The sequence below is a fragment of the Chrysochloris asiatica genome, unplaced genomic scaffold, assembly GCF_000296735.1.
Source record: "Chrysochloris asiatica unplaced genomic scaffold, ChrAsi1.0 scaffold00040, whole genome shotgun sequence".
Taxonomy (NCBI): domain Eukaryota; kingdom Metazoa; phylum Chordata; class Mammalia; order Afrosoricida; family Chrysochloridae; genus Chrysochloris; species Chrysochloris asiatica.
In genome coordinates this window covers 21,192,709-21,206,521 of record NW_006408558.1, presented here as the reverse complement: position 1 = coordinate 21,206,521, position 13,813 = coordinate 21,192,709, and the positions used below count along the sequence as shown (strand labels likewise).

The 13,813-nt window shown below is 54.4% G+C and overlaps 1 protein-coding gene across 4 annotated transcripts; it reads left to right on the top strand.

The window, feature by feature from the left end:
• The first annotated feature begins 185 nt into the window (after positions 1-185).
• RPS6KA4 (ribosomal protein S6 kinase, 90kDa, polypeptide 4) lies at positions 186-11,562 on the top strand. Of its 4 annotated transcripts, none has more exons than XM_006860975.1 (17): positions 186-310; positions 402-473; positions 1,114-1,332; positions 1,419-1,534; positions 2,032-2,139; positions 2,304-2,384; positions 2,461-2,564; positions 2,665-2,815; positions 5,296-5,460; positions 8,100-8,228; positions 8,381-8,493; positions 8,577-8,670; positions 9,102-9,275; positions 9,351-9,545; positions 9,973-10,132; positions 10,294-10,457; positions 10,666-11,562. In XM_006860975.1, the coding sequence occupies exons 1-17, from the start codon at positions 256-258 to the stop codon at positions 10,858-10,860; spliced, it is 2,295 nt and encodes a 764-aa protein (XP_006861037.1). In that variant the 5' UTR covers positions 186-255; the 3' UTR covers positions 10,861-11,562. The 4 variants fall into 4 exon arrangements, with proteins under 4 accessions (XP_006861037.1, XP_006861036.1, XP_006861035.1 ...); XM_006860974.1 differs by having other exon boundaries at positions 191-310; positions 8,378-8,493; XM_006860973.1 differs by having other exon boundaries at positions 191-310; positions 8,360-8,493.
• Positions 11,563-13,813: the final 2,251 nt, after the last annotated feature.

The window sequence follows — 13,813 nt, the reverse complement described above, 5'->3', positions numbered from 1 at the left end:
GTCCCTGATAGGGTTGCATGGGGCCCCCAAGTGCACACACTGGGCCCCTACACAGGGTGACAGGGTCGCCCCGCCGGCCGCCCACTGCAGCCCGCGGCGCTGTCACGTTCCAACCGCCTGACTCAGGCTGCGAGGGGCGGGGAGCCGAGAGGCGGCACCCGCCTTGGCCTGGAGGCGGCACCAGGAAGCGCCCGCCCCGGCCGGAGCCGCCATGTAACCGGCGCCTCCTGGAGCCCGAGCCGCACGGGCCTAGCCATGGGGGACGAAGACGAGGACGAGGGCTGTGCGGTGGAGCTCCGGATCACAGAAGGTGGGGCAGCAGTGACGAGGTGAAGGGGAGCTGTCGCGTGGGACTGGGAGGGGTCACGATCTGTGGGGCTGATCTCACCCCGTGCCCACAGCCAACCTGACGGGGCATGAGGAGAAGGTGAGCGTGGAGAACTTCGAGCTGCTCAAGGTGCTGGGCACGGGAGGTGAGGACCCCCGGACTCCAGGCGGATGTCCCATGCTCGGTGCCCTGAGCCTTCAGGGCCCCAAACTTGTCTGGGCCCGGGCCAGGCCACTGGGAAGGCCCCCCACCCTTTCCCGGCACAACTGCCTGGCTTGCCCCACCCTGCCCTGCCAGGGTTTGCATGCCCTCTCCCAGGGCCGGCTCCACGGTGACCTGGTTCCTCCCTGTGCGGTCCTGTGTCTGCATGCCCCCTCCCTGGCTTGCCCACACCCGCCGGGCCTTGCATCCTTCCTAAGGATTTGCACTCTCCTGCCCTTCATCCTCTCTGAGCTTGTCCCTAGCTTTGCAAACACCCTAGCCCTCCCGCACCTCTGGCTCTCTTCCTTGGATCTGCATCCTCTTGCATCTGCCTGCTCTCTGGCAGGTTTGCACATGCCCAGCCCCCATCTGCTGTAGGCCTCCTGGGCTTGCATGATCCCCAGCTTGGGTTGTACATCCCTATGGTTTGCACACCTTTTCCAGCCGTTTGCACACCTGCCTGGTACCCTGGTTTCTACCCTGGATTGGCACAACCTCCAGGGTTGGCATCACTTCCCACCCCCGCCAGTCTGCAGTACCCTCCTGCTCACTGCCCACCCTCCACCCACTCGCTGCTCCCACAGCCTACGGGAAGGTGTTCCTGGTGCGGAAGGCGGGCGGGCACGATGCGGGGAAGCTGTATGCCATGAAGGTGCTGCGCAAGGCAGCGCTGGTGCAGCGCGCCAAGACGCAGGAGCACACGCGCACCGAGCGTTCTGTGTTGGAGTTGGTCCGCCAGGCACCCTTCCTGGTCACGCTGCACTACGCCTTCCAGACCGACGCCAAGCTGCACCTCATCCTGGGTAAGGATAGCCGCACGGTGACCTAGCCTGGGTGGGCACAGGCATGGTCAACCTGCCGGAGTGGTCTGATCCTCACTGTCCCCCAGACTATGTGAGCGGCGGGGAAATGTTCACCCACCTCTACCAACGCCAGCACTTCAAGGAGAGCGAGGTGCGCGTGTACGGGGGAGAGATCACGTTGGCCCTGGAGCACCTGCACAAGGTGGGAGAGGCTCTGACCACACGGACAGGTCTGGGCCTTATAAGGGAGTCTCTCTCCCCTGGCCTTCTGGGAGGAGCGGTGCCTCAGTAGGGGATTGAGCTGCTTCCTGGAGTAGGCCTCAGCTCTGCCTGTAGGGGTGTCCTCCCCTAGTGCCTCCCCATAAAGGGGCTTTCCTTTCACGAGGAGTTCGGAGCTATAACTTCCTCAAACACAGACCTCAGAGCCGGGCCCTAGGCATCCTGGGACTCCTCACCAGGCTTTCTGCCCTTGGGACTTTGGGGTGCTCTCATGAGGTCTTCTCTGGGGTCCTCCTTCCTTGTTCCTTTGAATGGTTCCACGCTGGCTTTGCTCTTGTCCCCAGGGTCTCTCTGCATGCAGCTCTCTCCTGGTTGGTGGCTATTGTGGAGGGACACTGGCAGGGCGCTGGCCCCGGCAGGTCTGGAGCTGGGGAGAGTCTTGGGGCGGAAACTCAGTGGACCTCTTGTCCCTCCTGCCAGCTGGGCATCATTTACCGAGACCTGAAGCTGGAAAACGTGCTGCTGGACTCCGAGGGCCACATCGTCCTCACGGACTTTGGGTTGAGCAAGGAGTTCCTGACGGAGGAGGTGAAGGAGGCCTGCTATGTCTGCTAGCTCTGTGTCTGGGGCTGAATGGACCGTGCCCCGCCCCTCTGTCCGCTGCCCCGCCCCTCTACCATCTGCCCCGCCCCTCTGCCCGCTGCCCCGCCCCTCTGCCTTGGGGGCCTGAACGTGCCCTCTCACCCTCGCAGAAAGACCGGACGTTTTCCTTCTGTGGCACCATTGAATACATGGCCCCTGAAATCATCCGCAGCAAGTCTGGGCATGGCAAGGTGGGCTGGCAGGCCAGCAGGGCCAGTGGGCAGGGGTGAAGGAAGCACAGACCCTTATCCTGGCCCCATCCGTTAGGCTGTGGACTGGTGGAGCCTGGGCATCCTGCTCTTCGAGCTGCTGACCGGGGCCTCGCCCTTCACGCTGGAAGGAGAGAGGAACACACAGGCTGAGGTGTCCCGGTGAGGAGGGCTGACCGTGGTGGCCGAGTGCCTGGGGCCTGCCTGGGCAGGGCTGTGGTGGGGGGGCTCACTGCCCCTGACGCCCCCCCAATCCTCCCAGACGGATCCTGAAGTGCTCCCCTCCCTTCCCCCCTCGGATCGGGCCTGTGGCTCAGGACCTACTGCGGCGGCTGCTTTGTAAGGACCCCAAGAAGCGACTGGGCGCCGGCCCCCAGGGGGCACAAGAAGTCAAGAACCATCCCTTCTTCCAGGTGAGGCTTTGGACTCTAGGCCCCCATGCCTTCCTGTTGTGTATACCTAGGTGGGGTGGCTGCTCCGGTTAGAGGGGGTCTGAGTCTGGCTGATTTCGCCTTATCTAGACCACCCCCCCAGAGAAAGCAGGGGAATGTATGGGAGAGTCCAGGCTTATCCACCCCATCCTCTCGTGGAGACGTCACAGATGCGTCCCAGAAAAGGGCTCTAGTCATGGTGTCCAGGTGGGCAGGGACTCAAGAATGGGCTAGTCAGTCCTTTCAGTTCACAGGCCCATGTGTCCAAGATGGCACAGAAAAGGGTGTTGAGCTGGAGACAAGCCTAGGTTTCCTCAGGGTCCAAATTCCTAATGAAAATGACAGGTTGGGCTTGTAGTGGCCCCCTGGGCATTTTGTTTTGTCCTTGTGCCGTTTGAGTGCTTGCCATACAGAGCCCATGTATGTTAAGAGAACATACATGTTAGATTGCAGAATGGAATGGACTCTGTCCCCCTGTGAGTCCATGCTCCCTCAGGTGCTGTGCCCGGTCAGTGCCATTGGTCATCCAGCAGTACACACTATGCTCATGTGGGTACTTGGCCTGCATTATTTCATGTAACCCGCAGAACCACCCTGATATCATCCCCACTGTTATAGGTGAGGAAGCTGAGGTTCAGAAAGGTTCAGTAATTTTCCCAAGTGTGCCCAGGCAGAAAGTGAAGTAGCTCAGATTCAAACCCAGGTCTACGGGTTCTTAGTCGGTCCATTCTCCTGTTGGCATGGGGTCATCAGATTTGTATGATATGGTAACAAAATCCCCATTTTATGGCCACCTATTAGGTTCTGTGTTGTTGTTGTTATGTGCCGTGGAGTCAGTTCCGACTCATAGCGACCCTGCATAGGGTTTCTGAGGCTGTAAATCTTTATGGGAGCAGAAAGCCTCATCTTTCTCCTGCAGAATAGCTGGTAGTTTCTGTGAGATTAGCAGCCCGATTCGTAACCACTACACTATTAAGTTCTTTGTTGTTGTTTTTGTTAAGTGCCGTCGAGTCGATTCTGACCCATAGCGACCCTATATAGGGTTTCCGAGGAGTGGCTGGTGAGCTTGAACTGCCGACCTTGCAGTTCAAACGGCTTTGCAGTCTGGCGCATCAACCCACAGTGCCACACCAAGACTTCAACATATGGTTTGCACCTGACTACTAACCAGAGTCCTGATGTAGTGCTGTAGGATAAACACTGGACTGCTAAAGTTGGCAGTTCAGATCTACCAGCTGCTCCTTGAAAACCCTATACCGGTTGCTATGAGTCGAAACCGACTCCTTGGCACTTCAAAAGAACTAACCGAAAGGTTGGCTGTTTGAATCCCCTCAGGGGCACTGTGGGAGAAAGATCTGACAATATGCTTCCGTAAAGATTACAGCCGAGAAAACCCTATGGGGCAGTTACACTCTATAACCCACAGTGTTGTCATGAGCCCGAAGCAGGTTTGGATTGGTTTTTACCATGGGGCCAGCATTCTGTTACCAGCACTTCAAGTACCATCCTCTTGAACCCCCTCTGCAAGTACCGGCCTAAAAGGCCACTGAAGATGGTTTTTCAGACAGGAATCCAGTCTGTGCAGTGAAAATGTCCCTTTGTAGGGGAGGAGGGAAAGTAATATTTTTCTTTATGTCCTATGCTGGCTGCTGGGAACAGGTTGACCTGTCCACAGGAGGAACTCCAAAGCCTTAGAGGGCTGAGGATGGGTGTCTCCTCATTCCACCTACTATCTGGGTAACCTTTTTGGAAATAGCAATGCTGGGATCCCTGTCAAGAACTGAGGATCTTTAAGCCTGACTTGGGCCTCTTGACTTGAAGTGACAAAAAGTTTAAACTCGAAATAGTGAGATCTGTTGGAATCGCCATTTGGCTGTTAGTAAGACATTGGAAAGAACAGTGGCCTAAACCATAAAGAGGTTTATTTATTGATTCTCACATAAAGGGTGGAGGTTGGCAGGCTAGGGCTGCTGAGGTATCTTCATGTTGTCTTCAGGAATCCCATGTTCCTTTGTTCTTATGCTTCTCCATTCTTAGCACAAAAGATCCATCCCAGGGTTGCCTCGTGGTCCAAGATGGCTGCTGGAGTTCTTGCCATTTAGGCTGCTTTTCAGGCAAGAAGCAGGAGGAAGAAGGATAGAAAGGGCAAAAAGGGTACTTGGCAACCGTCAGTCTCCCTCTTGAGGACCATTCCCTGGAGTTCTACCTCACGATGTTTGCTTACAAGTTATTGGTCACCCCTTACTGCAAGGAAGTTCCCAAAAGATTGTATTTTAGTTGTATATATGGCTGTCTGGGATGAACTTGGGGTGATAGTACTAAGGAAGACAGGGAGAATGAATACTGGGCCGGCAATCAGCAGGGTTTATCAGACTGAATTAAACCTAAAAGGGCATGTTTTGGCTAAAAGTCCAAGACTGATTCCTGACCTTTAACCCTGATCTCTGATTCCTTTTCTCCAGGGCCTGGATTGGGCTGCTCTGGCGGCGAGGAAGATTGCAGCCCCATTCCGACCCCAGATCCGTTCTGAGCTGGATGTGGGTAACTTTGCTGAGGAGTTTACCCGTCTGGAGCCTGTTTACTCACCCTCTGGCAGCCCCCCACCTGGGGACCCTCGCATCTTCCAGGTGAGTGAGAGCTCATGGAACCCAGGTATAGGGGAAATCCTGGCTGACTTGCAGGTGCCACGCGAGCCTTGTGTCCTGACCAAGACTCCGTATCTCCCCCGCCCCTGCTCCCAGGCCTCCCTTGCCTCCCTTGCTCCAGTTTTAGCTCAGGATCTCATTCCTCAAAAAACCCATAGTGGTCCAGCCAATTCTAACCCTAGAGGACAGAGTATTACTGCTCCCCCAGAGTATTTCCAAGGCCGCCACCTTTATGGAGGATTCCTGATGCGGCTCTGTAGGATCAGCACTGGCCTGCGAACACAAGGTTGGCAGTTCAAACCCACCTGTTGCTTCTTGGAAACCCTATACAGAGTCACCATGAGTTTGAACTGACTCGATGGTATTTAACAACAACATCTTTATGGAAGCTGACTGCTTTCTCCTGCAGAGCAGCTGATGGGTTGGAGCTGCCGACGTTGAAGTTAGCAACTGAACGCTTAACCATTTTGCCACCTGCTTCCTCTTCAGTGTCCACACAGCTGTCCTCTTCCCAACCTTGGCCTCGTCCTATTCAGTACTCAAAACCCTTTCCTCCTTGGCTCCCCTCTGTGGCTGAGTGTGACCCGTAGCACTCAAGCCAGCAGGTCCCTTGTCCCCTCCATCTTCTAAGTGACTCTGTAATCTCCAGGGTTCTACCTCTCAAGCATTCCCATGGAGCTTTTCCAAAACTCAGAGCTCAGAACTGCACCTGCGTGATGCCTGGAGCTGTTTTTCATAGACAGTTATGACAGGACTTGGTTTTGAACTCAGGCTTCCCTTTAAACTCACCGTCCACATCCCTCCTACTCCTCATCTCTCGGTGTCGTTATGCAAAGATAGCATTCAGAATGATCTGCTGATTTACTTGGAGCTTAGGAAGACATGCCATGTTTAGACTGCGGCTTTGCAGACTTCTGGGCACACCACTTCATTCTTCCTTGATCCCGTTGTAGAAGCCTAGGCCTGCTGGACAAATCCTTTCTTGGCATGTGGTCCTTGTTCAGAGCTTTTTTATTTTTGAACTTTTTATTATGAATGGAGTGAAGGTTTACAGAACAGCTCATCGGTTTTACATTCAGCAAATCATAACACTTCGTTTCATTACAATGATTGCAATCCCTTCCATGTACCATCGGTTAACAGTATTCACCTCCATTCACTTTAACTTTTGCATTCCTCTGTGCCTTTGCACATGCTGTTTTCACCCCCTGGAATACCTTCAAACAATTGTCCACCTGGCAACTTTCCACTTATTCTTCAGGTCTGGTGTCCAGTGCTGCTGCTGTGGGAAGCCTTCTCCATCCCCCTGGGTCGTCCCCTTATGTCTCAGCCTTTGCATATGACATCTCCTGAGCATTCATGATGCTGAACACTGACCGGCAGACTGAGCTGCCCTCCCCTAGTCAGGAAGCTCCTGGAGAGTAGGAATTGTGTGCTTATCCATACATATCACATGAGAATAGACCAATATATAATATGGCTGGATCTGCCCCCTCCTTGAAGAAATGATACCCATCTCATTCCATCGTCATAATCCCAATGCGCAAGTTCTTTCTTGTAAACTGATGGCTACTTTCATTCATTCAACTGATGCTTAAAAATGGTGTATTGAGAGCCTACAGAATGCCAGGCATTGATCCGGCCAGTTGCTGTTGTTGTTGTTGTTGTTAAGTGCTGTTGAGTCGGTTCTGACTCATAGTGACCCTGTGACCCTGTATAGGGTTTCCAAGGAGCAGCTGGTGAGCTTGAACCACCGACCTTGTAGTTCAAACTGACTTTACAATCCAGTGCATTTGCCCACAGCACCACACCAGGACTCCTAGTGCACAGGAGGGCTGCCTTTTTTTTTTTTTTTTTAATGTTTTATTGTGAATTATATGATAGTTTACATGGGAGAACATTAGTTTTACATTCATTCTATTTCTATTGTATATCGTTTCATGGTTATAGTCCCCTCCATGTATCATCTACCAACCAAAGGGTATACACTACAAGCCTGCCCCCCAGTCGTCAGCACACAGCTCCTCTCCCTCTCTGGGTCTAGAGTCCCCAGCCACTCTATCTCTCCACGTCCTTGTCTCTGCCTCCATCTCAGGCATCACTGCTTCTCTGGATAGGGTCCCGCTCTCTGCTCTTCTCCTTTGATGGTCCCACGGACCTCCGCTCCTAGGCTGAAAAAGGGCTGCCTTTTTTTTAGGAGAAAGCAGCACAGAGTTAAAATTACCCTGGGAAGTCTCTGAAGTTGCCAGGACATGGATCTGGAAGGAGAGCTCTGGCTTCTCTTTGCAGCTTCTTGATAGGAGGCCAAAGTCTAGAAGGCAAGGAAGGCATACAGTTTTGTCTAACTGGGCAGAGTTGGAGTCTAATAAGCTAAGTGTTGCGATGCCAGGCCTTGGTACTTGCATGCATCTAGCCTATCACTTTCTGGGCTTCCATGCTGTGCCAGGTGCTGCCCTTGGCACCAGTGGGGCACTGTGATGAGAAAGGTAGGAGGACAGTCTGGTGGGAACAGATATGGATCCGAGTTCTTACCAAATGAGGTGGAATAAAACGTGTCCACAAGGCCTGTGTGACCAGACCCCTGCTGTCCACCCACCCTGGCCCATTTCTCTTCCCCACAGGGATACTCCTTTGTGGCGCCGTCCATCTTGTTTGACCACAACAACGCCGTGATGACTGATGTGCTAGAGGCACCTGGTGCTGGAGACCGGCCAGGCCGGGCAGCCGTGGCCAGGAGCGCCATGATGCAGGTGGGCTGGACCAGGGTGGGGTCTGGGCCTGAGACTCCAGGCCTGGCTCCACAAGGTATCTGTGGTGTGGCCTCACTGAGGTCCCCAGCCTCTCAGAGGTGGGTCTCCTAACGTGCACCCTTTGCCTCCAGGACTCGCCCTTCTTCCAGCAGTACGAGCTGGACTTACGGGAGCCCGCTTTGGGCCAGGGCAGCTTCTCTGTGTGTCGTTGCTGCCGCCAACGCCAGAGCGGCCAGGAGTTCGCCGTCAAGATCCTCAGCCGCAGGTGGGCGGGTATGGCTTGGGAGACGTCAGGGAGGGTTAGGCCAAGGGTTCAGTCACCGTGACCCTGTCTGACGTGCACCCTAGGTTGGAGGCCAACACACAGCGCGAAGTGACCGCTCTGCGACTGTGCCAGTCGCACCCCAATGTGGTGAAGCTGCACGAGGTGCATCAGGACCAGGTAGCACGTGACCCGGGCATGCGCAGAACTGGGGACCAAAGAGGTGGAGCTTGGGTGGGGGTAGGAGAGGTGGGGCCTGGGGCCACAGAAGCTGAGACGGGGATTGACGGGAGTAGGGTAAAAGGGTTGGAAGGCAGAGCTGAGAACAGGCAAAAAAATGGGATTTGAGGGTATGAGATAGGATTTGATAGGGGTGGGACTTGGAGGTAACGAAAGGGGCGGGGCCTAGCGGTGGTCTTTGGGCGTGATCTTAGGGTCGGGGTTCAAACCTGGCTGAAGTCTAGGCCAGGGACCTGAGGTTTGAGGTATGCGGTCAGGCGAGTAGTGTGTGGCTTACGAGAATGGGGCCTGAAGCTGGGCTTTAAGTTGGTCAAGGGGCAGGTCCTGGCGGGTGGGTGGGTCCTGACCATGGTTGGCTGTGTCTACGGCAGTTGCACACATACCTGGTCCTGGAGCTGCTACGGGGCGGGGAGCTGCTTGAGCATATCCGGAAGAAGCGACATTTCAGCGAGTCTGAGGCGAGTCAGATCCTGCGCAGCCTCGTGTCCGCCGTGAGCTTCATGCACGAGGAGGCGGGCGTGGTGCACCGTGATCTCAAGCCGGAGGTGGGCCTGGGTAAATGGAGGGCCGGGCTGCGATCGAGGGAATCTGGTCACTGACTCTGCTGGTCTCCCGCCCAGAACATCCTGTACGCCGATGAGACGCAGGGGGCGCCGGTAAAGATCATTGACTTCGGCTTCGCGCGGCTTCGGCCGCAGAGTCCTACCAGGCCCATGCAGACGCCCTGCTTCACGCTGCAGTATGCTGCCCCCGAGCTGCTGGCGCAGCAGGGTTATGATGAGTCCTGCGACCTCTGGAGCCTCGGTGTCATTCTGGTATGGGGCCAGGCCCCGACAGAGGTGCTGGATCTCCAGAGACTGGGTCAAGTGTCTTCCTAGTGTAGCGCAGTTCGAGGCAGGGGACAGGGGACATCTTGTGGGGGTAGCAGGGCTTGATGGTCAGGAGTTGCTTTGGTGCTGGATCTGGGGCCCCGTATGTCAGGGGCTTAGAGGCCAGAGAGTCATGCTTATAATAGTTGTCAGTCGGTTTCGACTCTAGCGTGACCCAGTGTAGGGTTTCCGAGGAGCGGCTGGTGAGTTTGAACCACCGATCTTGTGATTCAAACAGACCTTTTGGTCCTGCGTATATCCTACAGCATCATGCCAGGAATTACTCTAGTGGGGAAGGGTGGACCGAGGGGTCAGCTCTGGTTCTCTCATCTGGGCAGCCTGGTGGTCTCACTCCTTCTCACTTCCCCTCTAGTATATGATGCTGTCGGGGCAGGTCCCCTTCCAGGGGGCCTCCGGCCAGGGCGGGCAGAGCCAGGCGGCTGAAATCATGTGCAAGATCCGTGAGGGCCGCTTCTCCCTGGATGGGGAGGCCTGGCAGGGAGTTTCTGAAGAAGCCAAGGAGCTGGTCCGAGGTGCGGAGCTGGAGGGCGTGGGCTGTCTAATGGTCTCTGCTGGGCCGGGAGTGGTCTCAGTCACGTGTCCTGGTTGGGGGATGGGAAGGGGAGGAGTGTGTGGGATTGTTGGGGCTCCCCCTTCACACAGGCTCCTCCCTAATTTCCCGGCCTGCCTCCAGGACTTCTAACTGTGGACCCTGCCAAGCGGTTGAAGCTCGAGGGGCTGCGGGCCAGCTCGTGGCTGCAGGATGGTAGCGCGCGCTCCTCACCCCCACTCCGGACACCAGACGTGCTGGAGTCCTCTGGGCCAGCCGTGCGTTCGGGCCTGAACGCCACCTTCATGGTGAGGGGCGGAGCGTGGGTGGGATGGTGGTGGGGAGGGGACAGAGCCAGGGAGGCGGGGTCCTCAGAGCCGGGAAAGGTGAAGTGGCTTCTGGTGGGTTGGGAAGGCTGGATATCAGTGACCTGTTGGAGGGGTCCCGAGGGCTGAGGCCAAAACTGGGCTCTGGAAGGCGTGCAGGACAGGAGACTCACCCCTTTCCCTCCGCCAGGCGTTCAACCGTGGCAAGCGTGAGGGTTTCTTCCTGAAAAGCGTGGAGAACGCGCCCCTGGCCAAGCGGCGCAAGCAAAAGCTGAGGAGCGCGGCTGCCTCCCGCCGCGGCTCCCCGGCGCCTGCCGCCTCTGGACGGGCCCCTGCCAGCAAGGGGCCACCCCGCCGCGCCAACGGCCCCCTGCCCCCCTCCTAGCCGTCTCCACTGTGACCCCCTTCCCCTACAGGGTCTGTGACCAGGGAGCCCGGCTCACTGCCCTCCAGGTGTAGGCCAACGGTTCTGCCCTGACCCCCAGCGTTTACCCTATTCCCCTAACCCCTTACTCCCCAAAAGACAGAGCAGAAGTATTTTTATAAGCAGAGAATTTTTTATGTCTTACCAGGTAAAGTTAGAGATGCAGGGAGGGAGGGGTCCTGTTGAGGAGTGGGGCGTGGGGAGCCCTCTCCCAAGCGCCTACCAGCGAGGGGAGGTGCTTTATCAAGGCAGGGTGCCACCCTCATTTCTACAGAGCTGCCACAGGGAGAAACTGGGACCCCTCTCCCCTCGCCCCTGAGGTCCTGCGCCTGGGGGGTGGGTTCCCCTCAATCTGTCACTTTATGGACTGTGTGCAATTCCGTCCACCAAAGACCTGTGTTGGGGGATTGAGAGAGAGGTCCTGGGGGGCCCGGAAGCACTTACACTTCACTTGGGATCAACTGCCTCTCCCCTGTTAGGGCTAAGGAAGGAGGCAGGTGACCCCCTAAAAGGGAGGCCCCCTTCTCACCCAACCCTTCCCTTTGGCACAGCTGCCCCTGGCTGGGGATGCTGAGCCTTGGGGATCTGGACTGGGCATTCATGGTCACTAGCCTCAGCCCATCCAGGCTGTGCCTTTGACTTTAAAATAAAAGTCTACCCAGTTTTGTGCGCATCTCTGTGTGTGCTTGTGTGTGTGAACAAAGCCTCAGGGACAGGGCAGATGGCTTCTGGGATGACAAGGCATCTTTGTCTTTGTCTAGCTTTGACGTGAGATGTCTGAAGGCCAAACGCCCATCTTGCGTATGTATCGCTTTGGTTGTTATAAAAGCAGTTATAGGCTCTCGTGAATGACACAGTCCAGGGCAGCTTCAGACAAAACCTGGTCCATGCTCGCGATCGGGCCTCAGTTTCCTCAGTTTATCGTAGTGCCCTTGGTGTTGCTTGAGTTTGGAGGGCTCTCCTTTTCGCTGCTCCAAGAGCTGCAGATTGAAGTCTGAGGACAGAGTGGAGAATGTTTTATTTAGCATTCTCCACAGAAATCCTGAGATGTACTCTGATAGGGTCCACTTAGGTCACGTGCTCACCATGAACCAATCCTTGTGGCCAGAGGGTAGGTACAATGCGCTGATTGGCTTAGGTCATAACCCGGAGGTGGAAGCCTGGACTCCCAGAGAGGTCAGCTGTGATAGCTAAACCTGCCTGTTTATGTGCGAGAGAGGGCCAGGTAACCTATACTCATTGTGGGACCAAACAGGTCTCACCTGGAAGTGCATTGTAACCCAGTCCTCTTCTGGGCTGCTTAACCATAAAGACTTCAACTGTAAGGATGATCTGTAAGTCTACCCCACTGCTGAATGTATTGTTTAAAAACTTTGTTCCTATCATAAGTGCTGCTGAAACAAACAAGCTTTTCATAAACCTGTGCATTTAACTATTGTTAAGTGTCATCGAGTCAGTTCTGACTCATAGTGACCCTGGGTGAGCAGCCTGGAGGGTTTGAACCACTGACTTTGTGGTTAGAAGTCCCGTGTTTATCCTATAGCGCCACACTAGAACTCCAACTAATAGTCTTATTGAAATAACTCCCATGCAGTCCCTCCATTTAAAGAGTCCGAGTCAATTACTGTGTTTTTGTATAGTCACAGTTTTGCAACGATCGCTTCAAGCTAATTCCAGAACATTTTCACCAATCTCAAAAGAAAGCCGATGCCCACTGGTATTCACTTCCCATTCCTTCTCTGCCTCCCCGCAAGCTCTCAACCAGTTGTAGTTAGTTCATTCTGACACATGAAAACCCGTGCATGTCAGAGTAGAACTGTGTTCCACAGGGTTTTCAACAGCCAATTTTTCACAAGTGGATCACCAGACCTTTCTTTCAAGGTGCCTGTGGGTCGACTTGAACCTCCAACCTGTTGATTAGCAGCTACACGCATTACCACCTGGGGACTCCTCCAAGCTCTGTTATTATTGTTAGGTGCCATGGAATTGGTTCTGACTCACAGTGACCGTGTACACAACAGAACAAAACACTGCCCAGTCCTGCGCCGAACTCACAATTGTTATGTTTGAGCCCACTGTTCTGCCACTACCAGTTTACCTTACTGTGGGTCTTCCTAGACAACCTCGAATCTAAGGTTTGTCTACATAGATTTGCCTACATATTTTGATACATAATTTTAAATGACCCCCTATAAATATCGTCCACTGCTCATCTGTCAGTTTGTTGTACTGAGGTAGCTTGCATGTTGCTGTGATTCTGGTAACTATGCCGTTGGTATTTTAAATACCGGCAGGATCTCCCATGGTGGGCCAGCTTGAACCTCTGGAAGTTCTCTGTCAATATATGCTTGCAGCCATTTCTGTATTACCTTTAGCAAAACTTTACTCGCATGGGATATCAAAGAGATTGTCTGACAATTTCCGCTTCTAGAAGAAGACAGACTAAGAAGAATGAGAGATGGACTACATCTGAACATTTAGTCACTGAAAACCTCATGAATAGCTGTGGAACACTGTCAGGTAGCACCAGAATATTCAATATGGAAACATGATGAAGACCACCATAATGTTTTCAGATATAGCACCAGAAGATGAGCCCCTCAGGTTGTTGTTGTTGTTGTTAGGTGCCATCGAGTTGGTACCGACCCATAGTGACCTTTGCACAGCAGAACGAAACACTGCCTGATTCTGGGCTAACCTCACTACTATTGCCATGCTTAAGTCCATCAATGCTGCCACTTGGCCAATCCATTTTGTTGGGGGTCTTCCTCTTTTTCTCTGACCCTCCACCTTACCAAACATGATATCCTTCTGCAGCGACTGGTCCCTCCTGACAATATGTCCAAAGTATGAGAGATGAAGTTTGGCCATCTTGGTGTCCAAGGAGCACTCTGGCTGCACTTCTTCCACAGAT